Here is a 26,482-nt window from a genome sequence, read left to right on the forward strand (position 1 = left end):
TTCCACCCTATAGATAGCATCATATTTCAATAATGAGCAAAGTGAAAGAGATCCTGATTAGTCCTGGATCCAGTAGTGAACTACAGTGATGAAAGTGCTCACACACAGACTATTATAGCACCCTGAGTACCACTGAATCAAGCCTTCTGTAAGAGCCTTTTACATTCTTTTCCTAAGCTGAAGGTTTCAGTGTAGGTCAATGGTGAAAGATGAATTGCTAGAGGGCTAACAGACAATGCCCACTCCTTCCTTACATTGTGTGAGGGAATTTCTCAACTGATTAAGTAGAAGTTTGCTTGGGATCTTCAGTGTGTAGTTGCAGTAGCAATTCCTTCTGTCCTCCAATCCCTTTTTTTTAAGTGAATTTTAAAATGAATGCTGATCTTCAAAGCTTCCACAAATGTATATGCCCTATGGCCACATTTTCACTGTTAGGAATTTATCAGCAAACTCAAGAATGTGAGTATGGAGTGCTCTTTATAATGCCAAAACATTGGAAACACCTGTTTTCACTACTGGGGAATTGGTTGAGTAAATTGTGGTCCATCTTACTCAGTGGAATGCTATGCAGCCATTAAAATGATATTGTTGAAGAATATTTAATGGCATAGAAAATGTCAACCTCCCGTGGCACATCAGCATTCTTAGGCAGAATTGATATCATTTGATCCCTTAGATAGGTAATCACATTAGCTCTGTCACCACCTGATCTTCAACTCTTAACCTTACACTTGGGATGCTGGAGATGTTGGAATTAATGAGCAAATCAGCAAATTCCAGCATCTTCTACCTAGTGCCGTGTCATCTTTAACCAAAGGTGCAACTGAGTGTAAAATACGTTCTTGAATTTGTTAAAATGAGTTACAACACAAAGGCTCTCCAGTTTAAAAAAATAAAGAGAAAGGAAGAAACTCCCCTCCTTCCAGCTCCCCTAAAGTCTCTAATCTCATCTATGAAAAAGAACTGTACTTTACTGTCCACAAAACAGTCTGTTTTCAAAGTGAGAGAATTGCTCCGTGAGGAGAGCCATCAGTAACTGCGGTTCACGAATTCCTGCTTGTTTATAGAAAGCAGGGGCTAAGGATAGACACTTTGAAACCACCTGTGAAAGAATTAAAGACCAAGGGGGGCAAAACCCCCATCACAAACAGAATCTCACTGATCAAGTGTGAAAGAAAAGGAAGAAAGAAAAAGCCAAGTAGATCTTTGCAGGCAACCACTAGATGGACATAGAATTCAAAAACATTCTTTAGTGAGATCAAGGATAACAGGCTTTGAAGCCTGGAGGGCTGGCGAGTCTCAGGACCAGCCTGGCCATGGCAATCCCCACACCGAAGCATCCACAGTCTTGCACTTGCTGGAGTAAAGCATTTAAATTGGAACAATGTCAAATTTCACAGCTATCTTATGGCCAGTGACCTTACGGGACCCCAAAGGAAAGACAGATAAAAAAATGATTGTCCTCAACAAGTTCTTGAAAGCGAAGAAGTCACATAGGCAACCTCGAGAAACAACTTCAAAAAGAAAATGTCCACAAACTGTTGCATGCAGGGTGGCGGGCAAACAGTGCTTATTTATTTATTCACCTATTGGTTCTTTTTACCGAGGACTCAATGGTGTGTTCTGACTCTTTACAGAACACACACAAAGATAAACTCCATCACCACAGGTCATTTGTTTATGAGGATGATACTATTGTGGGAGAGGAAGAGGTCACAAGTATTCTGAATTATTTAATCAATTTGAAACAGGTTTTATTGTTATAGAGACATAGTATCAGACCAAAAAAACCCCTATACATTAGGCGTGTCTTTTAGACCAGAATTTCAGTGATACTTCTCATGCCATAACTATGGGTAAGTGAATCATCTTAATTTTTTAAAGAGAAAATTTAAAATAAATAAACATTACACATGTGGTGAAAATTCCCTCTCATCATGGCCCTCCAAATTTCCCACCTTCCTTCCCAGAGGCAGCTGTTACCATGAGTTTGAGGTATATACTTCTGTTCCAATTTTTTACCTTTACCTGAATATATGGTCCCTAAAGAATTCTGATACTATTTTGTGTGTAAATTTTTTTGTAAATGGTATCATACTACATATATTGCTCTGAATTTATTTTGCTAGTACATTCAACTTTATGTTTTTTCTACCTATCCGGGTAATTGCTTTATTCCTTTTTTAGACTTATTTTTTTTTAAAGTCTTTATTGAATTTGTTACAAATATTGCTTCTGTTTTATGTTTTGGTTTTTTGGCCAGGAGGCATGTGGGATCTTAGTTCCCCAACCAGACATTGAATCTATATCCCCTGCATCGGAAGGTGAAGTCAACCACTAGGCCACCAAGGAAGTCCCTGAACTTAAATGTTTTAGAGGAAGAAACCAAGAAGGAAGAAAAAGTTTATTCATACAGAACAGTTACATGTACCTATATGTTTCTGCCTGACTCTCACTGGAACACTAAAGTCAGGAAGACTTCTTGGAAGAAGGGAGGCCTACATTCAGTTTTTGAAAGAGAGAAAAAAAAAAAGTGGCAAAAAATGTCATAATACATTTCAGAGAGACCCCTTAAAATAATATCCTAAACTAGGAATTGTGAGGTTTGCTGTGTGATCTTTCTTTCACTATTTAGAATATGGGCTCTATGGCTTTTTTTTTTTTTCTTCTATTTTTTCATTTTGGTTAGGTGAAAGTTTTGACTGTGAAAGCTCTGTTTAAAAAGGAACATAATACTAATCAAGATTTACTAAAACCAAACAACTTCAGAAATTCAATAAAACACTAGCATTTAAGTTCAACAGGTGACACACAAACCAATTATAAATGAAAGAATCTTTGGTCGATGGGGTTGCTGGTGTGTGCTGAATAAAATACATTCAAAATGTATTTGCCGTGTGAGATAAAGATATGGAGGTCACAAGTAAGTGCCACTTGTGTTAGTAGTTTTAATTTTACCTTGTCAGTGCCCCATGTACAAAACTTGAGAAAGTGAGACTTTGATTTGTTCAATTTCCTTAAGGATGGGCCACAGAATCCTTGAAGCATGATTTGAAAAAGATGGATAAGATATTCCACCCAAAATTCAACATCACCTTTAATCTTGCCCTCTCCTCCTCTAATCCCTAGGTAATGTTTTGTGCTTCTTTTGCAGGAAAGCAATTTTGTTAATCACTTTAGCACCAATTCTTGCATCCCTGGCAATACTCAGAACTGCTTCCATCCAAGTCTTTGATGTGGGAAAGAAACACACACACTCTTTCGCATGTAATCTGAAAACAATTCACCTCTTGCCAATGAATGCACAGCACTCCACTTTAATAGAGAGCAAGTTCTGTGGAGGTTTCTAATCCTTTCTGCCAAAGAAGAGAAGAGAGAGAATCACTCAGGTAGCCCAACCTCATTCAGAAGTTAAAATCACTTGGAATGTTTTGTGGTGTGTTTGGGGCTTTTTAAAAATATCACTTGCTGAAGATTACTGCTCTCAGGGGAAATCAAAACAACTCAAGATCAAAAAAAATAAATAAAAAATAAAAAAAATAAAGGTTCCCCGGCCCCAACTCAAACAGGATATTCTTCTCAACTCAGATAACTCTTGATCTAAGTGTATTATAAGAAACCTGCTTTAATCCCTCAAAGCAATGGTGTTATAGATAAGTAGCGGTAACATAGGTGGCTTAAATTCCAGAAGTGTACAAAAGACTTGGTTGGAAACAAAACTAAAAAAGAAAGAAAGCTCAATTCTGCATTGCTGTGACTTGAAGAGGGAAATTTAGGGCAGTAAAAATGCAAAGAATGACCCCTAAAAAAGAAATAGCTATAAAAGTCTAGATTTGTCTTAATGGTCTTGTGTGCTGCTTACAGTATGTGTCTGAATTTGTGTGTTAGGGGTATGTTTGTGTAAGCATTTTAAGACAGGGAAATTGTTTTACTGATTTCTGGATCTGATGGGGTTCATTTGAAAAATCTCTTTATATATTTTGCTACGATAATACCACATTCTTAAGCTTTGTTTCACAAAGGACTTTTAATAATTTAACCAATTTAATTTAAAAATTTAAAAAGTTCTAGCATTTTCTCTGTTTAGTCCTTTTTCCTAATGTATCCCTGCTTACTTAAATGCAGTGAGTATTCTTTTTCCTTCCATCAGTAATTGTCATATTTTCACAATCTGGGTATTAATTTTGATCTACCTTCTGACATCCTAGTTAACATATTTCCTCCTTGGAAGCAAACACTGGTACTAGGTTAACATCCTAGTTAACATCTCCCCTGCCCCCAACTTCTTCATTGTAGCTGAGGCAAGGTAGTGGTAATTTTTTTCATTATTCCTGAAATATGCTTGAAAATGTATAATCACTTTGCTGTATACCAGAAACTAACACAACACTGTAAATCAACTATACTTCAATTTTTAAAAAATCTAGAATTTCTCAAGATCTCCATCTCTCATACCACTCAACAGAAGAAGAATCACTGTGATCAGACCCACAGCTTCCCTAGCTTTTTTAAAAGGTAATATTTATTATTCAATAGGCAATCCATACAGTTAATAGTTTAAAAATTCAAAAAGTATGAAATAGTGTATAGTGAAAAGAAACCCTATCCTGTATCCAGCCAGTTCTTCTCTTTGGAAGCAAACGTACAAGGTTTTGGGTCCTTGTCCAGAGAGAGCTAGCACCCAAAAAGTCAAAGCAGACCAGTGTAGTTTCCCACCCACCCCTCAATGGCAACATACTATACACTGTCCTGCATTTTGCTTTTTCACTTAATGTTTATTAGCTACCCTTCTGAAACACTGCATCTGATCTTCCTCATTCTTTTTCACAGCTGTGTGTTTACTGTTCTATTCTATGGATGTTCCGTAATGTATTTAAACAGTTTGAAATACATTTGTTCCAAACATTTCTGTTCTCTGTCAATGGCTTATTTCTTCTCAGGTTGCTTCTGTGACTCTACTGTGGGCACTGCTGAATAAGTAACATTGATTTTAGTTAACTGTATCATGGAAGGCTCTTGAAAAATGTTTATTTTCAAAAATCTTTAAAACTTAAAAAAAATTATCTAAAGGAATATGAGTTTATAGTTTTCAAAAATCTGGACTTATGGGAGTTGTGTGATAACCAAGAAAGACTTTGTTATTTCCTCTCATTCTCGTCATGGATCCCATCTGCTTCAACATTTAAAATTCCTTTGTTCATTGATTTTCCTATGTGGGTTAACATAGGATACTGAATTGAGAATTTCCTTCTACTAACTGATATTAATTTTAATTCTCTTAACCTACAAAATGTTAAATATTACTTTATATACCTTTAATTAAATACCAGTTCAACAGGCTATCTCATGTATGACTAAGGACTCAAATCAAGGAAACTGTAATTCAGTTGACCTTAACTCTTGGGAGAGCTAGGGAAGTTGTGGGTCTGATCACAGTGATTCTTTTCCTTCTGTTGAATGGTATGAGAGATGGAGATCTTGAGAAATTACAAATTTTTTAAAATTGAAGTATAGTTGATTTACAGTGTTGTGTTAGTTTCTGGTATACAGCAAAGTGATTCATATATATATATATATATATATAATATTCTTTTCCATTATAGTTTATTACAGGATATTGAACATAGCTCCCTGTGCTATACAGTAGAATCTTGCTGTTTATCTTTTTTGTATATAGTAGTTTGTATTTGCTAATCCAAAACTCCTGATTTATCCCTCCCTCCCCCTTCCCTCTTTGGTAACCATAAGCTTGTTTTCTATGTATGTGAGTCTGTTTCTGTTTTGTAAATGTGATCTTTTGTATCAGTTTTTTAGATTCCATATACAAATGATGTGTGTTAAGTCACTCAGTTGTGCCTGACTCTGCAATCCCATGGACTGTAGCCTACCAGGCTCCTCTGTCTATGGGATTCTCTAGGTAAGCATACTGGAGTGGGATGCCATTTCCTTCTCCAGGGGATCTTCCCAACACAGGGATTGAACCCAGGTCTCCTGCATTGCAGGCAGGCTCTTTACCATCAGAGCCACCAGGGAAGCCCAGTACAAATGATATCATATGATATTTGTCTTCTCTGGCTTACTTCGCTTAGTATGATAATCTCTAGCTCCATCCATATTGCTACAAATGACATTACTTCATTCTTTTTGATGGCTGAGTAGTATTCCATTGTGTGTATATATCACATCTTCTTTACCCATTCATCTGTCAGTGGACATTTAGGTTGCTTCCATGTCTAAATAGTGCTGCTGTGAACATTAGGGTGCATGTATCTTTTCAAATTAAGAGCTTTCTCCAGCTATATGTCCAGGAATGGGACGGCTGGATCATATGGCAACTCTTATTTTTAGTTTTTTAAGGAAGCTCCATGCTATTTTTCCTAATGGCTGCACCAATCTACATTCCCACCAACAATGTAGGAGGGTTCCCTTTTTCTGACATCCCCCCTCCCCAGGATTTATTATTTATAGACTTTTTTTGTGGGGCCATACCATGCAGCTTGTGGGATCTTAGTTCCCCGATCAGGGACTGAGCCTGGGCCATTAGCAGTGAGAGCACAGAGTCCTAACTACTGGACCACCAGGGAGCTCCCTATTTGTAAACTTAAAAAGTATTTTTTTGATGTAGCTGTGCTGGGTCTTAGTTGTGGCATCTTTAGTTGTGCAACTAAAGTGCACTGTTTAGGTGCACTCTTAGTTTCAGCATATGAAATCTAGTTCCCTAACCAGGGATCAAACATGGGCCTGTGCATCGGGAGCATGGATTCTTGGTCACTGGACCACCAGGGAAGTCCTTGTAAACTTTTTTTTTTTTTAAGATGTATTTATTTTTAGGCAGTAGTGGGTCTTTGTTGTTGCGTGGAAGATTTCTCTAGTTGTGGTGAGTGGGGGCTACTCTTTCTTGTGGTGTGCGGGCTTCACATTGTGGTGGCTTCTCTTATTGGGGAGCATGGGCTGTAGGCACACAGGCTCAGTAGCTGTGGCACAGGGGCTTAGTTGCTCTGCAGCATATGGGATCTTTTTGGATCAAGGATTGAACTGGTGTTCCTTGAACTGCAAGGTGGATTCTCAACCACTGGACCACCAGGGAAGCCCTCTGTAAACTTTTAATGATGACCATTCTGAACAGTGTGAGGTGGTACTTCATTGTAATTTTGATTTGCATTAAGAGATGATAAATGAAGGATCCTGAGTTGCCACACATCTGCTGAGATTGGTCATGCTTGGGGAAGACATAAGCACCTGGGCAAAAGTTCCTTTCCACTTCCTGTTGGCTCCCATAGCACCTGGAGGCCCAGGCCCTGGCCAAGAGGGGATTTGAACTCCTCACTTCATCTTGCCAAAGCTGGTATCTGTGCAATTATTGTTTGGTTCTATTGTCAGACTGACTTCAATTTCAGGTTTTTCATCTGTCCATTTCACTCCTAATTTATGAGCTTCTAGCACATACATGAAGTTTAATTTCTCTTTCCACCACCCCCCCCTTTTTTTTTTTAATGGGGAAGGTCTTCTAGTGGAAAGCCTATCATCTGTTGTGAAGCAGAGCTGGTGTTGACTTGAGGCAACAGAGTTGGTGGTCCAGTGGCCACTGTCTTGTGTTAGAAGCAAGTGGTCTTGCTAAGCTCCACATGTTTGGAAACTTCTCTGACTGGAGCTTGTGTTGTTAAAGGAGGAACTCAAGTTGTACTCCTTTTTCAGGTCAATCTGCTGAACCTGGGAAGATCCCCAGGGGCTAACCTGGACTTCTTCCTGCTTTTCTCTCCATGGTAGGTTTTAAATGTAGGAGATTTTTCTCACTCATCTTTCCATTTGAAAGATGCCATAAGAAAGGGGAAAACAGCTGCCATGAGAAAGGGTGAAAAGCAATTATATAGAGTATATAATTCTTTAGAAGTAGTGACATAGGTTCTCAAAAGATAACAGTTAAATATGGGTCTAAAAGTCATAATTCTCTTTACGTAGTATGTGTATGTATATATATGTGTATATATGTGTGTGTCTGTGTATACACACACACACATTTTTTAAAACTAAAGTAAAAATCCCCCAAATTAAATAAGACCAATGTTTATTCCATTCACATCCAAACTTTTGTTTGTATTTTACAGCTGAACACAACCCACCATCTGTTCAAAATAATGTAACTGAATGCTATTTCAGAAAAGTTGTCTTTTGTGTTTTTCATATTTTTAACAGGACCCCAAACCTAGGACAAGATAAATAAATTATATCCTGTGGTTTTAGTCACTGTAATGAATGACTCAAATGAAAAAAATTTATCTGAAGGTTAGGCATTCTTAAATAGTAATAATTATAGAAACAGCAACAAGGAGGTTATATTTGACCTTGCACTTTCTTCCAGAAGAACTGAAGATGCTGAAATTTTTTTCCCCTAGAACTTGTCATTTTCTTCTTGAAAAAGAACTCATGTTTATATATATTCTATCTCAGTGGTAACTTTACTTTTATGTATGTATCTATGTATGTATTTGGGCTTCCCAGGTGGCGCTAGTGGTAAAAACCCACCTGCCAGTGCAGGAGACATAAGAGATGCAGGTTCAATCACTGGGTCGGGAAGATCCCCTGGAGGAGGGCATGGCAACCCACTCCAGTATTCTTGCCTGGAGAATCCCCATGGACAAGAGGAGCTTGGTGGGCTACAGTTCATAGGGTTGCAAAGAGTCGGACATGACTGAAGCGACTTAGCATGCACAAACCCATGCATGCACATGTATGTATTTAAAGAAATTCCCAGAACATTTCACAAGATTTATGGTTGCCTTCATCTTCGTTTTGTATCTTCCATCATTTTTGCCAAATGACTCCATCTTCTGACAGAGATCAGAAAAATCACAAATTCTGATGTCAACATGAATTATCTTAGATCCTAATGCTGATGGCGTCCTCTCCATTTTGTTCAAAATTTCTTGAACACCACTTATTGACATAAGAAGGCGATCTCAGACTAATGGTAGCATCACTGAACTGGCAAATCTAGAAATCTGCTTTCTTGTTCCCATAGTCCCACAGTCCCATTTGATATTTCTATTTTGCCCACCCTTACCTTACTTGCCATATGGTCCTTAAATTTTGTGTACATGTGTGTATATCTTTCACACATAAATTGGTGCTTGGAAATGTGTGTTTCTCACAGTTGTAAAGTCAGAACAGTATCTTACAATGACATCTGACCCTCTGGAAAATCAATCTTTTTAGTATAGCTATAAGTTTGGATAATTAAAAGTCTTCAGTAGTAGTTTAAATTTTGTTGGAGATGACCTATGGGACATTATTTTTATGTCTTTCTTTTGGATTTGGGATGACAAGATAGGGTTTCATAATATCACAAATTTCTAACTCAGGAAACACAGCCTTCATGTGCATTACAAGTTTTGCCAAGATTTTCTCTAAAAAGTGACAAAAGGGTAAAATAAACTTACAAAAAAACTGCCAAAACCTTTATTTTTGTATAATAGATTTAGATTTACAGAAAAATTGTGAAACCAGAATAGAGTTCTTACATACTACCATCATCAACATTTTATGTCAGTATTGTGCATTTGTAATGATTAATGGACCAACCAGATTTCCTTAGTTTTTACCTAATATTCTTTCTCTTTTCTGCTCTAGGATACCACATTCCATTTATTTGTCATGACTCTTGTTTCCTCTTGGCTGTGACCATTTTTCAGACTCGCCTTGTTTTTGATGATCTCGACATTTTTGAGGAGGACTCGTCAGGTAGTTTCATAAACCATCCTTAAGTTTGGATTTGTCTCATGTTTTTCTCATTATTAGACTGGGATTATGGCTTTTGGGGAGCATGGCCACAGAGGTAAAATACCATTTTCATCATGTGTATCAAGGGTACCTACTATCCATGCGACTTACAGCCGATGGTGTTGAACAGGTGTTGATCATCTGGTTGAAATAGTGTTTGTCAGCCTTCTCCACGAAAAGTTACTCTTTTTCCCCCTCTTCTTTACATACTGTATTCTTTGGAAGGAAATCACCACACGCAATCCTGTTGGGAGTACGTGTGTGTGGTGGGGGAGAGCAGTTGTGCTCCATGTCCTTGAAGGTGAAGTATAACAAATTGTTTGGAATTATGTGTGGGAGATATGTAAAATGGACTTTTAAAAATATTAAAATTAATTAGCTTATATTGGATGAAATGATTTTGTACATTCAGGTACAAACACCTCTTAGGTTTTTTTCTTTTTTAAAAAATTCATTATCTATGTAATATATGCTCACTATAGAAAACTCAGAAAATACAGAAAAGGGTAAGGCAATAGCAGAAAGAACTTTCCATAATTCCACCTCTCATCAGCATCCATTTCTAGAATTTGAACATATTTCCTTCTAGTCTTTTCTGCATAAAGTATTTTTAAACAATATTTTAAATAGTTTCATATGAAATAAAAATATATTATCTTTGAATATGACAAACACAGTGGATTCACAGAAAAACAGATCAGATCTTGGTGTTCCTAACAGGATTTCAGAATATAAACTGCCAACCTGACAGAAATAGAGGAAAACAATAGAAACAAAAACAATAAAATGGAAAAGACTAGAGATCTCTTCAAGAAAATTTGAGCAGATACCAAGAGATACCAAAGGTACATTTCATGCAAAGATGGGCACAATAAAGGACAGAAATATGGACCTAACAGAAGCAGAAGATACTAAGAAGAGGTGGCAAGAATACACAGAAAGATCTTAATGACCTAGATAACCACGATGGTGTGATCACTCACCTAGAGCCAGACATCCTGGAGTCTGAAGTCAAGTGGGCCTTAGGAAGCATCACTATGAACAAAACTAGTGGAGATGATGGAACTGCTGTGAAAGTGTTGCACTTAACATGCCAGCGAATTTGGAAAACTCAGCAGTGGCCACAGGACTGGAAAAGGTCAGTTTTCATTCCAATCCCAAAGAAAGGCAATGCCAAAGAATGTTCAAACTACCACACAATTGCACTCATCCTACATGCTAGCAAATGCTGAAAATTCTTCAAGTGAGGCTTCAACAATATGAACCGAGAATATCCAGATGTTCAAGCTGGATTTAGAAAAGGCAGAGGAATCAGAGATCAAATTGCCAACATCTGTTGGATCATCAAAAAAGCAAGAGAGTTCCAGAAAAACATCCACTTCTGCTTTATTGACTATGCCAAAGCCTGTGACTGTGTGGATCACAACAAACTGGAAAATTCTTCAAGAGATGGGAATACCAGACCACTTTACCTGCCTCCTAAGAAATATGAATGCAGGACAAGAAGCAACAGTTAAAACTGAACATGGAACAACAGGCTGATTCAAAATTGGGAAAGGAGTATGTCAAGGCTGTATATTGTCACCCTGCTTATTTAACTTATATGCAGAGTACATTATGCAAAATGCTGGGTTGGATGAAGCACAAGCTGAAACCAAGATTGCCAGAAATATCAATAACCTCAATATGCAGATGACACCACCCTTATGGCAGAAAGCAAAGAGGAACTGAAGAGCCTGTTGATGAAAGTGAAAGAGGAGAGTGAAAAAGCTGGCTTAAAACTCAACATTCAAAACACTAAGATCATGGCATCTGGTCCCATCACTTCATGGCAAATAGATGGGAAAACAATGGAAGCAGTGACAGACTTTATTTTCTCAGGCTCCAAAATCACTGCAGATGGTGACTGCAGCCATGAAATTAAAAGACGCTTGCTCGTTGGAAGAAAAGCTATGACCAACCTACACAGCTTATTAAAAAGCAGAGACATTACATTGCCGACAAAGGTCCGTCTAGTCAAAGGTATGGTTTTTCCAGTAATCACGTATGGATGTGAGAGTTGGACCATAAAGAAGGCTTAGTGCTGAAGAATCGATGCTTTCTAACTGTGGTGTTGGAGAAGACTCTTGAGAGTCACTTGGACTGCAAGGAGATCAAGCCAGTCAATCCTAAAGGAAATCAATCCTGAATATTCTTATTGTAGGGACTGATTCTGAAGCTGAAGCTCCAAAACTTTGGCCACCTGATGTGAAGAACTGACTGACAGGAAAAGACCCTAATGCTGGGAAAGATTGAAGGCAAGAGAAGGGGACAACAGAGGATGAGATGGTTGGATGGTATCACCGACTGGATGGACATGAGTTTGAGCAGGCTCCGGGAGCTGGTGATGGACAGGGAAGCCTGGTGTGCTGCTGTCCATGGGGTCACAAAGAGTCAGACATGACTGAGTGACTGAACTGAACTGAACCTGACGTATAATTTCTGAAAACAAAACTTTAGACTCTATCTTTCTATTTATGAGATGCTTAAATATTTATACATTTATCATTAGTCCTCATTTCTTCTTCCTTGTACTCTAATTTGTTCTTTATTTTACTATCACATGAGACACATTTTAAATGAAATAAAATTTGAAGAAACTGAGGTGGCTAGTTAAAACTCTGGCAATGATCTAGACTTCTCCAAGTATCTTGTTGCATGGTATGTTTGGGTGCATAACAACTATAATTTTCTTTTTGGGAGACTTTATTCATTTTGTAAAGGTGATGCATGCTTCTTTTAAAAAAAAAAAGGGAACAGTACAAAGTAAAATTCCAAAATTCCATTACTAGAGATAACCATTATTAGCATTATTCTACAAAGTCTCCTTTTGAATATATATAAATAGGGACAAATTTACAAAAAAGGCTCATATAATACATACTACATACACACTGTTATTTAATTTAACAAAAGAAATTGAAGCTGAAGTAAAATGATGAAATTACTAAACTTTTGTTATATGTTCTTTTGCAAGACAGTAGTTCCTACATATCCTTTTAAAGTTTTGCAAAAAGATTATGAAAAGCATAAGAGGCTATAGATTCTACATGTTAACCCTTAGAAAGTATTAATAGTTGAGACAAGTACAGGATCTACTTTAATTGTTTAGAAGCAGCTTTTATTTAGATACCAGACTTGCCTGATGGTCAGAGGAAAAGTATATTATTAGGTGTGGTCTATGGGATCGCACAGAGTTGGACACGACTGAAGCGACTTAGCAGCAGCAGCAGCATATTAATTGAAAGGGATCCTAGAAGACTCTGAATTCAATGCCTTATTCCTCTTCCATTTTCTGTTGTGTATGGTGAAGGCTTAGGACTTCCCTTGTAGCTCAGTTGGTAAAGAATCCGCCTGCAATGCAGGAGACCTGGGTTCGATTCCTGGGCTGCCTGGAGAAGGAAATGGCAATCCACTACAGTATTCCTGCCTGGGAAATCCCATGGACAGAGGAGTCTGGTGGAGTACAGTCCATGGGGTCACAAGAGTCGGACACAAAATTTAGTGACTAAATCACCATCATGGTGAAGGCACAGTTCAGAGTAGGAGCTTTGGGGTTAGAATGTCTAGATTTGATACCTGTTCTGTCATTTAGGAATGGTGTGACCATATGCTTCAGTTTCATCTTCTGCAAAAAAAGCCGGTTAATTGTATCTTCCTTATGTGGTTACTGATAAGATTAAGTGAGACAATACATGGAAAGCTCTTATAATAGTGCTTGATACACGGTCAGTGCTCAATAAATATATGCTATTATTATTATTATAAATTGTCATTCACAAAATAATCTCATTCTTTCTCATTCATCTCAGAATAATTCCCATGCTAAATCTGCTTACTTTTAAAGTTAAAGGCTGGGGCCCTGAGGGCTTAAGAGGCATGTGGGCACTGGCATATTGGATGTGGGAGTAGTCTCCTGCCTAAGATTGTCATCTATGTTTACAAGAATGTACAGAACACACAGTTATAGCCTTTTCACAATCCTAAACATATAAACAATAATTACTACTATGCAAGTCAGTTACATGGACATACACAAAGAACTTTACATTTAAACTTAAAAATCCTCTCTAAAAGTAAACTAATATTAGTATTTCTAAATTCCCAGTGAAATTCATAGAGTCTCATACATTTTATAGCATAGGAAATATAGGCAATATTCTATAATAACTTAAAATGGAATCTAGAAAAATAATGAGTCTCTGTGCTATACACCTAGAACTGATATTGCAAATCACCTATCTTCTATTTAAAAAATAGAAAAAAGAAATTCATATTGAGTCTTATGTTTTAAAATATTATGACTTTCATGTTTTTGGCATTCTAAGTTAAAAGTAGTCCAATGCTTACAGTTTACTTATGCAAATTCTAAATTTAAAATGCCTTATTAAAACAAGGTAAATTTCAACCCCCTTCCCCCATATTATTTTACTATGTTTCCTGGATTTGAACTTCAAGGGAGTTGATGACTTTTCTAAAGATGTTCTGAAGTCCAGTGTACTCTTTTTATTTTCTTTTTTCTAGCTATTAAGGTGTTTATTTTCTTTGATAATAAAACACCATTCAGTGTTCCATGAAGATATGCATTTACTTTTGTTACAAATCATTTTTTTCAGCCCCAGCTGATTTTTTATCTTTTTTTTTGGCTGCACCATGCAGTTTGTAGAATCTTAGTTCCTCAACCAGGGATTGAACCCAGGGCCTGGGCAGTGAAAGCATGGAGTCCTAACCACTGGACCACCAGGAAATTCCCACCCAGCTGATGTTTTTAAATAACCTGTCTCCAAAAAGAATTTTAAAAGTGCTTTTTGTGATGCAGTTTTTTTCAAGTTTGGTTTAAATCCCACATTGGATTTTTTTGCTTTGTTTTGTGAGGGAGGGAGGGTTGATGAAAAATTCTAGGTGCTTCTCTGAGTTGAAACTAAACTGTAGGGTTTTTTTTTTTTTAATAGCTTAGGAATTTAGGGATACACCAAATCACCACCAAATAACAGAATAAATGCCAATTTTCCATTTTGGCTTTGTCTTTCTGCATAGTGAGTACTTTGGCTTATTTTGGAAATCAGTAAACCATAAATTTTAGTTCACTTGATCTCCAGTTTGGGTGCAAAAGAAGGTGACTTGATATTTTTAAGTGATGGTTTAATTTCTCCAACAATGAGGGCAACATGGGGTAAAGAATAGGTTGCATTTGTGTGACTGTGGATTTTAATACTTGATTTAATTAAACAGTTTTCTGTGCCTTCAAGTCCTCTACTGAAAACTAGGTACGGTGTGGATGAATTACTTACTCTGTGTAAAGAAATGGTTAAAAAAAAAAAGTCAAATGTAAGAAATTACAAACATGTTTAACACAAATCAGAAGACAAAATGTAGGAACCATATGCTATATTCATCTGTTTTCCTTCCACAGTGGCTCACAATATACAACTGTAGCAAAATCAATAAATGTTGAGTTGATGATATTACCTCAGTATTCAGCATTCCTACCTCAACAGCCTTCTAACAGTATGAAATAAGTAAATATCTTTATAATGATTTCTAAGAGATGGTCTAAATTCTTTAGTTGTACTGAAATGTCATGTCAAATATTGCTTTTAATAAGTAAACCACTGGCTGGAGTTTGGAAATCTTTTTTCTACACAAAGCCTTTGTTGTACCTCCCCCCCTCCACACACACACCTTTTGTAGGGTATTTTTTTGTAACAGGATTTGACCTGTAACTATTATTGAGAATTTTCTTAGAGGAGTTCAAAGCATTTTACAGGGATCATCTCATTTATCCCTCGAAAGTAAGGCAGAGGCATTATCTCCACTATAGACTGAGAACACTAAAAGGCCAAGATAGGTGGGGTTTTTTGTTGTTGTTTTGCTAAGATCAAAAAGCAATTCTAGGGCAAAGCCCAGATTCCGGTCTGACCTTGTTACATGATGCTTCTCCAGTGACATAATGCAATGTCCTTCCTCTCCTAGGTCTCACCTTGTGCTATGTGTTGAATAATTTCCAGAGTTGATTTTTCATTCATTTTTGCTCCTGAAAATGGATCTTAAGATGTAAAAACAAAATAAACGCGTAAAATTTTTACTATTAGGGTTTGGGGCACAGGATACTTAGGGATAGGTATCTTCCTCCCCCACCTGCAAATCTTACTGCCTCCCCCAGTGCTGTCCAATAGAAAAAATGTGGGCCACAAATTCAAGTCACATGTATAACTCTAAACTTTCTAGTAGTTACAAGAGTATATTTAGGCCAATGTATCAAAAATCTTATCACTTCAATATGTACTTAATATAAAACTACCGATAGGATAGTTCACATTCTTTATCTTGCATACGTCTTCAAAATCCGGTGGGTTTTCACACAGCACATCTCAATTTGGACTAGTCACATTTTCAATGCCCCTAAGCCATGTGTGCCTAGAAGGGACAGTATGGGACAGCATGGGACTTCAGTAGACTTTTCTTAGCTCTCCCTTCAAAATGGTACTCTTGTGAATGGAATGAATGGTGTGGGGAAGGGCTCCTGGATGACCTTGGAGAATCCATTTGCCACTTGGGTGGTGACTAATAGTTTTACCACTTGTTTATCCATGACCAGGGAGTGGATGCAGGATCTAGAGGACTGCAGTCTTCCAAAATGTCAAAAATACCAGCTAATTGCTAGAACTGAGGTATATACCCCATGTGAGATCCCGGCCTAAGGAACCTGCCAACTTCTAGGGGTGCAGTTCGTGAGGCCCTGGTATATGGCTTGTGGAAAGCAGGCATCAGACGAGGTAGAAGAGGGGTATGAGAGGGGGAAGACCACTCAAGTGGGTGCTTCTTGAGCGCAGGGCCTCAAACTAGCTGCTGCTTGAAGGCAGAAGCTTCTCTGGCGGTCTTAACCAGGCGCTTGGTGGGCCTCACGTGCTAGATGAACGCATGCTGTGTTTCCAAAACACGCTCCGGGCGGCCCCGGGCATGGGAGGGGGCCGCTCTCTGGCCCCCGCCCGCACTACGAAGCCGCTCCACGGCCTCGGGTGTGAGGGGCGGGCCCAGGCTTCGGCCCGCGCCGCCCCATGTGACCCGGTCCGGCATGGTGTAGCCTCCTCCCGGGGCGGCGGCTGTGGCGGCGTCTCGGGCTTGGCTCCGCGTCGGGCCGGCCCCGCGGCCGCTCATGGGTAGCCAGGGCGGCGTGGGGCCCCCCGGGAACGGTGGGCCCGGCGAGGGCGAGAGCGGGGAGACGAGGAAACTGCAGGAGGAAGGGAGAGCCGCGAGAGGAAAGCGGAGGAAGGGGAAGGGGAAAGCGGGAGCAGGGCAAGGCGGAAAAGGAAGCGGGGCGGAAGGAAAGCCGGAGCCGCCACAGGCGAAGGAGGAAACTGGGCTGGGGGCCGAGGCGGGACTGAGAGCAGGCCTAGGAAAGGCAGGAGAGAGAAGCGGAAGCGTGGAGGAAGGGGCGAGAAGGCTCGTCAGGGGAGATGAGGGGAGCGCGGGGGCGCGAAAGGAGGCCAAAGGAAGAGATGAAGGGAAGAAGGAGGAATGGAGGGTCAGGAGTGGGAGGCGGGAGGACGCCAGGCCGGCGAGAGCACAGAGACGAGGGGGTCAGGCTTGGGGCCGCCCCGCGGGGACACGGGCGGCCATGGCGACAGCGGCTGAGGAGGAGGAGGCGGCGGCGGCGGCGGCGGCCCGGGAGCCAGCCTGCCGCCCAGCCGCGGGGCCCGCACTCCTGCGCCTGCCGGAGGAGCTGCTGCTGCTCATCTTTTCCTACCTGGACATGCAGGCCCTCGGCCGCCTGGCTCAGGTGTGCCGCTGGCTGCGGCGCTTCACCAGCTGCGACCTGCTCTGGCGCCGGATAGCCCGGGCCTCGCTCAACTCCGGCTTCACGCGGCTCGGCACCGACCTGTAAGCGCCCGCCCGCTCCCCGCCCCAGGCCGGCCCGCGTCCCGGGAAAGGGCGGGGCGCCGCGGCCTGGTCGGCCTGGGGCCGTGTCGTACCCTGAATTCCGAGGTCCAAACCCAGCCTCCTCCGGCCCCTTCCCGAGCACCCAGTTCCTCTCGGAGGCCTCCATCTGAGGAAACCCCCAAGAGCATCTGCCTTAGTCAGCACCCTCTCTGTGGGCAGCTCCTCACAAGCACTCTCTTCAGCTGTTAAATATGTCTTTTCGCAGACCGCCTGGGCTCCTCAGCCCCAGAGGAGCCCGGCTGGTCTGTGGCTTTAGAGGCCTCCTCCCATCCAGGTGTAGGACTCATGTCCTCTATGTGGTCTATCAAGACGTTTTTATGGACATTCATCCTCTCACTCTCTTCTAAGGGTAGTTAGGCTTCTGGGCTCTGATAAAATCAAATATGGAGAAAAGGGCTCACACTCTAAAAAAAAAAAGGCCCTTGGTCCAAGTGTCAGCGATAATTTATGACTTGATGGAGGCAGAATGACACACAAAAAGGGTACCTGCTTATGGCAGGGAGTTGGATGAGGTATACAGACTGTACGCGAAGGCATGGTATTGTAATTTGGCCTGTTCTTGGTAGGATCTGAAGCCTGTGAATGCAGAACTTAATCATGTAAGCTGTTACATAGGAAGGGGAGAAAATGTGTGGAATTGGAGTAAAAACTTTCTGATCACACCCAACTCCATCCAATTTGGATTAAAAAAATTTAAAAAGGTAGTTCTAATACAATATAGCAACATTAAAGAAAGTTGGTTTAAAACATAAAAAGTTATAATATCATCATCTCTAGGCAGCTGTTCAGTTTTAAAAATTGCTTTTCATTTGCACACTTCTTCCTCCCCTTAGTTGCTATCCTACTTTTCCTAGCAGAATAGGTACATGTTTGTGGGGTATACTATGAGATTAAAAACTTCCCTCTAATATTAGACTTTCATGTTGTAGCCAGCTTTTTGCTGTCATAGATAACAAGGAAATGAATAATTCAATGCATTTTTTGGTAACTGCTTTATTGAGATATGTCAGATACTGTATAGTACATGTCTTTTTGAATTGGTTCCTTAGGATAAATTCTCAAGATTGGCATTATTGGGTCAAAGGTTATGATTTGTAAAAAGGTATTGTACCAAGTTACAGTGGCACTAGCAACAATTTCATATAAGAATTTTAAAAATCTTTGCCATTTTAGTGGACATATATAATGATATCTCAAAGTTTTGTTATTTTGCCTTCCTTTATCAGGATAAGTATTTTCCCCTGTGTTTGTTTCACCTATGAGATTGTCTTTTCCTAGTCTTAGCCCATTTATTATTGGGGTATTGACACTACTCTTGTAATAGATTCCAATCCTTGTGGGTCATAGATATTAGGCTCTAATCGGTCATCTTTGATGCAAATATTTTCCCTAGTTTGTTCTTTTTATTTCACTGTTTTTAGCCTATAGAAGTTCTAGATTTAAATATATCAGAATATGTCAGGTTTTGTGTGATTTTTTAATCTTTCCTTCCCCTTCGAAAACTGAGAAATTTATGATTCCTCCACAGACATAATAAATCTTCCCTTTGACATTCTGCTGGTTTTCCTATAATTTGATTTTTAAAAATTGTCAACACTTTCATCAATATCACTTTTCTTTTGGTGTAAGGGCCCTGAATTCAACCTTCTTTTTTTCTAAACAGTTACCTAGTTACCACTAAACTTTTTGTTAAATAATTCTTGTCTTTCCCTTTAGAAAGACAAAATAATTTGTTTTAGAAAGCTTACTTTGACAGATATTAACTTTATATATCTATGTGTTTATATAGTCACATATACATTCATATATGTATGTATATATATTGGGTCTATATCTGAACTCTGTTTTGTTCCACTGATGTATTTTTCCATTTCCATTCTATTTTAAATATTGTTGCCTTTTGATAGAGTGTAATGTATGTTAGGGTTAAATTATCTTTGTTGGATTTGTGATTTGTGTGTGTGTGAGAGTGTGACATCTCGATTCTCATTCAGCCCCCTAGCAAAAAAAAAAAATTATGTACCTTTTCAGAAGTTTCTGTGGATTTCACTGTAAAGTTACTACATATCTGTTGTTATTCCTAAATATGCTATTCTTTTTTTGGGTGGGGGGGAACTGCAATCTCTTTTTTAGTATGTTTTCCAGCTGGGTATTATTAATGATGTCCAGGATTGCTACAATCTTTTGGAAATTTTGAACCTTATTGTTTTAACTTTTATTATTTCTAGTATGATTTTGTTGTTGATAATAATGATTTTCTGGGATTTGGGGGGCATATAAGTCTTGTTACCTTCATTTTGTTAAAAGACTTTTTAAAAATATACATATATTTGTTTATTTTGGCTGTGCTGGGTCTTTGTTGCTGCATGGTCTTCTCTTGTTACATAGCACAGGCTCTAGGGCCATGGGCTTTTGTAATTGTTGCAAGTGGCCTCTAGAGCAGAGGCTCAGTAGTTATGGCACATGGGCCTCGTTGCCCTGCCAGGTTTGGCATCTTCCCAGACTAGGGACTGAACCAGTGTCCCTTGCATTGCAAGGTGGATTCTTAACCACTGAACCACCAGGGAAGCCCATCTTCATTTCTTATAACGAAAAACTCTTTCAGAGAACATATCAGTTGACTTAGAAGAGCAGTTGTCTGAAATGCCTAAACCCAAGCCAGCCATGGCAAAATTTGGCTTTCTTGCTCTCCTTATAGATGACATCGGGCACATTCAAGGTGGTATGGCCATATAGACTGCTCTCCTTATAGAGACTGAATGAACAAATGAAAGAATTTATGTTTGTTTTTCTTTCCTTTTCAAACGCTCTGGGAGATAATGTGAATGACTGTGCATTCTGTAAGTGATAATAACAGAATGAAAATGAGTTTACAGTATAGTGCTTTGAGGCTGCCAAGTGATTTGGCTTTGTTATTTTTTAGCCACATGTTTTGACTTCTTGCCTGTGTCCTAGGATGTGGTATCGCCAGCCTTCTAGGAAGTTGTTTTACCATAACACTTGATAAAGAGCAGGGTCATGCTCATGTTTTCTAAGTTGAGGGGGAAAGTTATGCGTCTTGCAGCAGGTGGAGAGAATGTTTACCAGTGTGGTCTGTTTTTGGACAGCTGCAGAGACATGATAACCCACCAAGAGGGGTAGTTATCATCCCTGGAGGGAGAGGGCATGTACCCCAGTCATCTTAGGGCATTAGGGAGCCTGGGCCCAAAGTTCAATGAAAGTATGGCTGCTTGTATTGTGGCAGGGCTATAGTTCATATTTTGGGCTGATTAACTGCACACTGGACAGTAGGACAAGTTTTATAAGCACAAAACTTCATTTTATCAGAAGCCACACAACTTCACTGCCCTGGAGTTTTATCATCTATAAAGAATGAGAGTAACATAGCCAGTAAAATTAGGCTTAACCATTGTGATGTGTGATGTGTAAGTGATAGCATAGTGTTCAGCACATAGTAGGCACTCAATAAATTGTTGTAAAATGGAACTTTTAAGTTGCGTGGCTTCTCCTCTAGTCAGTCTGTATATAGCAAAAGTGGAGATGGTTTGACTTAGAGAGGCTGCCTCAAGACAGAAGGTGGGGGAAAACACACAGCTGAATTTCTCTCACCTGTCCTGAATGTTTTTGGAAACATGACAGCAGAAGCTGTGGGCTTTAGGGTCTGCTCTCCCTGCCGAAGAGCCTCTTGAATTCTCAGAAACACAAACTGCTAAGGTTTACTGACCTTCCGGCCCAGGGCAAGTCCCATTCAGTTTGGCTCTTCCTAACTGATCATAGCTTTGTTGAGTAAGATGAACTGCTTTGGTTCCTTGTGATTTGTTAATGGTCTTATACTTGTGCTTGAAGGCATTTTGGCCACTTTGAAACCACAAACAAATAATTTGCTTCCCTTTAGGCCTCTTGCCCAAACAGTGAACACTGGTAGGTTTCCTGAGGTTTTTTTTTAAGTGGACACAAAGACAGTTTGAGTCAGTCATCTGGTTTAAAATCAGTTTTATTTGAAAGTTTTATGAATCCTGGGGGAATAGAAATATCTTTAATATAAAAATCAAGGAAATGTTTCATATAGCAATCTTTTAAGTTTTCCCTAAAGAGTAGAGGCAAAACTAAGCTAGTTCAATCTTCAAGACCAAAACAATGAAATTTAACTCTGTCAGTTTATAATATAGGCTAAATGCAAGAAGTTAGAAAGTATGACAGGTGGAAGAGGAAAGGTGCTAAATGTAAATTCTGACACTATAAGTTAACAAAAGCAAGGAATGGAAAGAAAAAAGTATACCCATGTATGTAAATCTATTTAAAAAATACTTTTGCATTCTTATATTAAATACTTTTACCCCTCTTGATCGTCTCCCTCCTAAAGTAAGTCCTGTATGTTTTCAAACTTGAGTTTTATTTTAAATATCCTTTGAGCATTATCTGGGTTCTCTCTTGCATTTGCCTGTCATAGATTTGCCTAGAATTAACAATAGGTGTTTAGGGAGTCAGGCTCTGAGGTGTTTGCCCTGGCATGTACATTCATTCCTTAGCCAGGGTCTTGTAGGCTTGGAGCTCTTTGAGACCAAGGGACTGGGGTATCTATTTCAGTGATGATTAACGTCCAAAGTGGTGAGATGGACACAGATAAGCAGAGTGTGTTTGTTTGTTTTAAAATGATTGCACCTAAGAGCATTTTTTTGACCCAGAAAGCATAAAGTTTCCGAACTCTGAACAGAAAAGACGTTGCTCACTGGTTACTTTTAAGGCCTAAACAGTGATTTTCAGAAAACAGTTAACAACTTAAAGTAACTTCAGCTCTCTCCTTCACCTTTCTGCGGTACCTAGAAAGCAATCACTTACTTGTTCTCTGGTTCATTGAAAGGTTTCATATATGGATGTATTTATTTTCAACTTTTTTGGAAAGGCCTTGTTTTGAATGGTTTTGTGAGTTAATAAAAGTAAGTTCAGTTTACATATTTGAAATAAATAAAACAATACACCTGTGGAAGCAGGAAATGGTCTAGTGCAGTCAGTACCTCCAAATGCAAACTGGAGGACTGTTAGAGGCCTTTTCCTTCAAGACTGTGAGAATATGGAAGCTGCTTATCTCCTTTCCAGTCTTGTAAAATTCGAACAGTAGGGGATGACTCTCCTAACTTTCAAGGCAGAATCATGGAGAAACCCAAAGTCCTCATAATCTACAAGATAAACAGTTCATGTTGGAATGAAATCTCTGAAAGTATTTCAATACTCTGTTTCTTACTTTCAGTCTTCTATGTCTAGCCCCTTCATCTTAGGTAAAGATTGTGCTTGAGCTGCTTAAAATCAAACTGGCAGCGAGCTTACTGATGAAGCATACACATTAAAAAAAAAAATTATTTTCAAGTGTTTGACATAGAAAAGGATTATCTTTTTATGGCAGCTTAACTTTTAACTCTGAAGTAACCCTGACATTGAATTAGTTTCTGGTCCCAACTCAGAACCATGGAACAGGGAGAATTTCAGGTAGATTATTCTTGAGGCCAGGCTCCAATAACTTTTGAATATTTAAGATGAGATTGACTGTTTGGAAAAACAAGGAGGAAGTTGAGTTTTGACTTTCCAGTGAAAATTGATATGCCCCCACACTCTGATCTACAGAAACAGATATTTGATAAACTCCAGAATTTATCTCAAGTGTGTCGGCCATCAGATGAAGTTGAGAATCCAAAGATTTGGTTTATTCTTGAGAAAAGTCCTTTTTATTTAGCAGTCTTGCTCAGATTTGAACAAGTATTAGAATTTAAGGTGTAATCAGTAGAAGCAAGATGTTTGTTCTAATTAAGAATATGTTTCTGAATTTTGAATCATGTAAAGGTTTTACCTGTATCTAAAATTGAGTATGAGACTGTCTGGAGAAAGAATTTATCTCTTGTTAGAAGTTTGACTCCCTTGTCTCAACCTGAAGTCAGTTTTTCATTATATCCAAATTGTCCACATTGCCCTCCCTGAAAGTCTGGGCCACCCAATGGGCCCCTGTGTCTGCCCCTCTTTAGCCCACAATTAATTGCCAGTACATTCTTTCTTCTTCTGCTTCTTTTTTGGTATTTGACATGAGCTCAAATTGCTGAGAAAGGTGACAACTGTGAAATGAAGACAGGGCATGGAGACACCTTAAAAAATACATGCAAAGGCCACTAAATGACAAGAGCAGACTGCCAGGCTCTTTCAAAACATCACCACGTCTGTTGACTTTCCATTCCTTGTTCGCAGCACAAAATTGGAGGTCAAAGAATCATAGGAGTTAGAGATGGAAAAGACATTTGGGGTCAGCCAGTTCATGCCTCCACCTTCTCCTGCCCGATTCCAAATCATTCCTTGCATTATATTTTCTCCCCTAGCTCTTGTACAGTTTTCACGGTCTTCACTCAACCCCGGCTGTCACCTTTGGAGAATGATGCTGGAGGCTCTGTCCAGTTTCTCCTCAGCAAAGAGAGATATTGCCTGTGCCCCCAGTTGACATTCATGAACTTCTTTGTTGGTGGTCTCAGCTGAGAGGCTGACGGCTAACTGGAAGTTTCTCTGCTGCCTGGCAATGGGGCTTTTCTAGACAGAACTGAGGTGTATTTAGTGTAGATGATGTTGGGGAAGGGGGAAAGGGTTGGGGTACAGTGCAACTTGACCATTGCTGACTTTGTTCCTTGACTTTTTTGTAGGAAGGTTCTTGACCTGAAAGGAGGGGTGTGTGTGTGTGTATGTGTGTGTGTGTGTGTATGTGTGTGTGTGTGTGCGTGCCGTGTGCATACCTGAAGAATGTAGTATTTTGGAGATGGACAGAGACAAGGTTATATTACTGTGAGTGGGAGTTTGATAAGAACCCTAACTTGAATATTGGCAGGTTAAACTAGCCAACAATGCTAGTGAAGAAGTAGATGATTATTTTAAGAAATTCATGTTAAGGAAGAATTAGGTATTAAAAGTTCCAGCTTAGAGTCAAGTTGAGGAGGACAGTTGGGCTGGAGGCCAGTATTTTGGGCCAGGGAACACTATTGCTTTTGGGATCTCCCCTTTAGGAAAGTAGAAAAAGGGCTGTCTTGTGTTCACTGACTGCATGGTTTGGCAGGGGGAGTGGTCATTTTTAGAGGCAGCTTTGGAAGGTTACCCCCAGCTCCCCCTCTTGTTCCAGCAGCTGTTGGGAGCAGTCCGAAGGGGGTATTATATTTCTTCTGGTAACTCTGCCAAGAATGAGAGGAAATCCACAATCTGTGGGCTTTTTGCGGGGATGGGGATGGGGTGGCAGGTGATGGGACAGGGAAATTAAATTGTTTTATAGTAAATATGTTGAGATACTTTTCCTGGAAAGCTGTTGCACTGAAAGGAAAGCTATTTCCCCTGCTCACTAGCTCTGTAATGGGTTCTTTCTCTGTAGAGAAGGGGAAATAGTCTTCTGGTGCTGCTTTTTCTTTCTTCCCTGTAGATCCAGGGAATCTTCCCTGACCTCCTGTGTTTCTTTGAATTTCGTTTAGAAAGTTCATGTTGAAAAGGTGAGTCAAGGTTCAGATACAGGTGGTGTGTGTGACTAAGGGGCCTCCCTCCAGAAGTGAGTTACTAAAGGGAGAGCTTCTCTTCATCCCTTATCTTGGCTGCGGTTTGACTTTATCATAATGGCCTAGAAACTGGTGATGTAAGAACTTTCTGGGTGGCGTCTGGTTCATGTTCTCTTCTTCTTTTCATCCAGGCTGGAAGGGCACCAGTGATTTTGAAGCCTGGCCACTTGGGCTGAGAACCTGTTTTGGTGATTAATATGGAACACAATCACAAGATTAAAAACAATAAAAAAAAACAACCTTGGGAAGCAGAGCAGTATAATTATTCCTCACATTTCAGATGGGGAGCCCAGGGAAAAGTCATTGTGAAGATATGAGAACCAAGTCCACTTCTGAGTCTGTGGTAGTACCTGATTCATGACTCAGAAGATGGCATGTTCACAAAAAATAGTGGCATCTTTCTTGCTGTTGTTTATTGTTAGAAAGTGCTAGATCAGCCTTTCTGAAAGCTGTATTGTGGGATTCTTGAAAAACTGATTCTGTGATTAAATGAGTATGGGAAATGCTGTGCTCCATATCCCCTTCTCTTGAGAGCTCACAATGCCCACTGGTAAATTAAAGGAAGTCCTGTACAAGAGAAACCTGTTTACTTTTGTTTCAGCATTGTCCAAATGTTTTGGACATCAAATTCTTTTTTCTCCCACTTAATATCTCCTAACGTCTTGCAGAATACAAACACTGATCAAGTGCCCTGCAAATTTAGAACTTGACCGATAGCAGGAGGAAACGAATGTGAACACGGCCTTAAACCCTAAACCCATATAAAGAATCAGGGTTATGCCCATTGCTTTGGACAGCTTTGATATGTGGGTGCCACATTAAGATACTTCATCTGCTCAGATTCCTTTCCTCAAACCTCTCTAGCATAAGAATTTGGAGGCTTTGGTTGAATTTCTGAAGATGTGGTATTTTGTACATTTTTAGGAAAGGCCTTTGGAGCTTGAAGGTAGTGTGTCTAGGCTCTTGAAAATCTGTAAGTCTTGTTGAAAGTGTGACTTGCCAAAGGGAGAACTGTACTTTTGAGAACTTGCTTAAGCAGTTCCTAGGCAGTATCTATCAAAATACCTATTATGCTAGGACCAAGGTTCTTACCTTTTGTGTCTAAGACATATTTTTGTGTGATAGAACTTTTGATAGTACATTAAAGGATTAAAAGATGA

General features: G+C 39.5%; 1 protein-coding gene and 1 long non-coding RNA gene across 14 annotated transcripts in view; one reads left to right on the forward strand and one right to left on the reverse strand.

Annotated features, from left to right (window-relative positions):
- The window catches only part of FBXW4 (F-box and WD repeat domain containing 4), a 142,695-nt gene that overhangs the window by 43,634 nt on the left and 72,579 nt on the right, over positions 1-26,482 (forward strand). For 4 of the 13 annotated variants that reach the window (XM_081546793.1, XM_081546808.1, XM_081546802.1 and 1 more), the window contains exon 1: positions 16,884-17,697. The exons of 2 other annotated variants lie outside the window; for them this stretch is intronic. In XM_081546793.1, the coding sequence (XP_081402919.1) occupies positions 16,973-17,697 (725 nt within the window). In that variant the 5' untranslated portion in view covers positions 16,884-16,972. Of the gene's footprint in view, positions 1-3,154; positions 3,390-5,806; positions 5,918-9,627; positions 9,739-16,883; positions 17,698-26,482 lie in introns of those variants that run through there. 7 more of the 13 variants (XM_081546827.1, XM_081546855.1, XM_081546866.1 and 4 more) reach the window with 4 other exon arrangements.
- On the reverse strand, positions 12,505-18,056 carry LOC145528489 (uncharacterized). Its single transcript, XR_014070463.1, has 4 exons — positions 17,564-18,056; positions 15,797-15,850; positions 13,396-13,444; positions 12,505-13,208 (listed from the first exon to the last, which is right to left on the reverse strand). It is a non-coding gene; the product is annotated as an uncharacterized LOC145528489 (long non-coding RNA).

The sequence above is a fragment of the Giraffa tippelskirchi genome, chromosome 2 (genome assembly GCF_054371585.1).
Source record: "Giraffa tippelskirchi isolate mGirTip1 chromosome 2, T2T-mGirTip1v1.2.pri, whole genome shotgun sequence".
Lineage (NCBI taxonomy): Eukaryota > Metazoa > Chordata > Mammalia > Artiodactyla > Giraffidae > Giraffa > Giraffa tippelskirchi.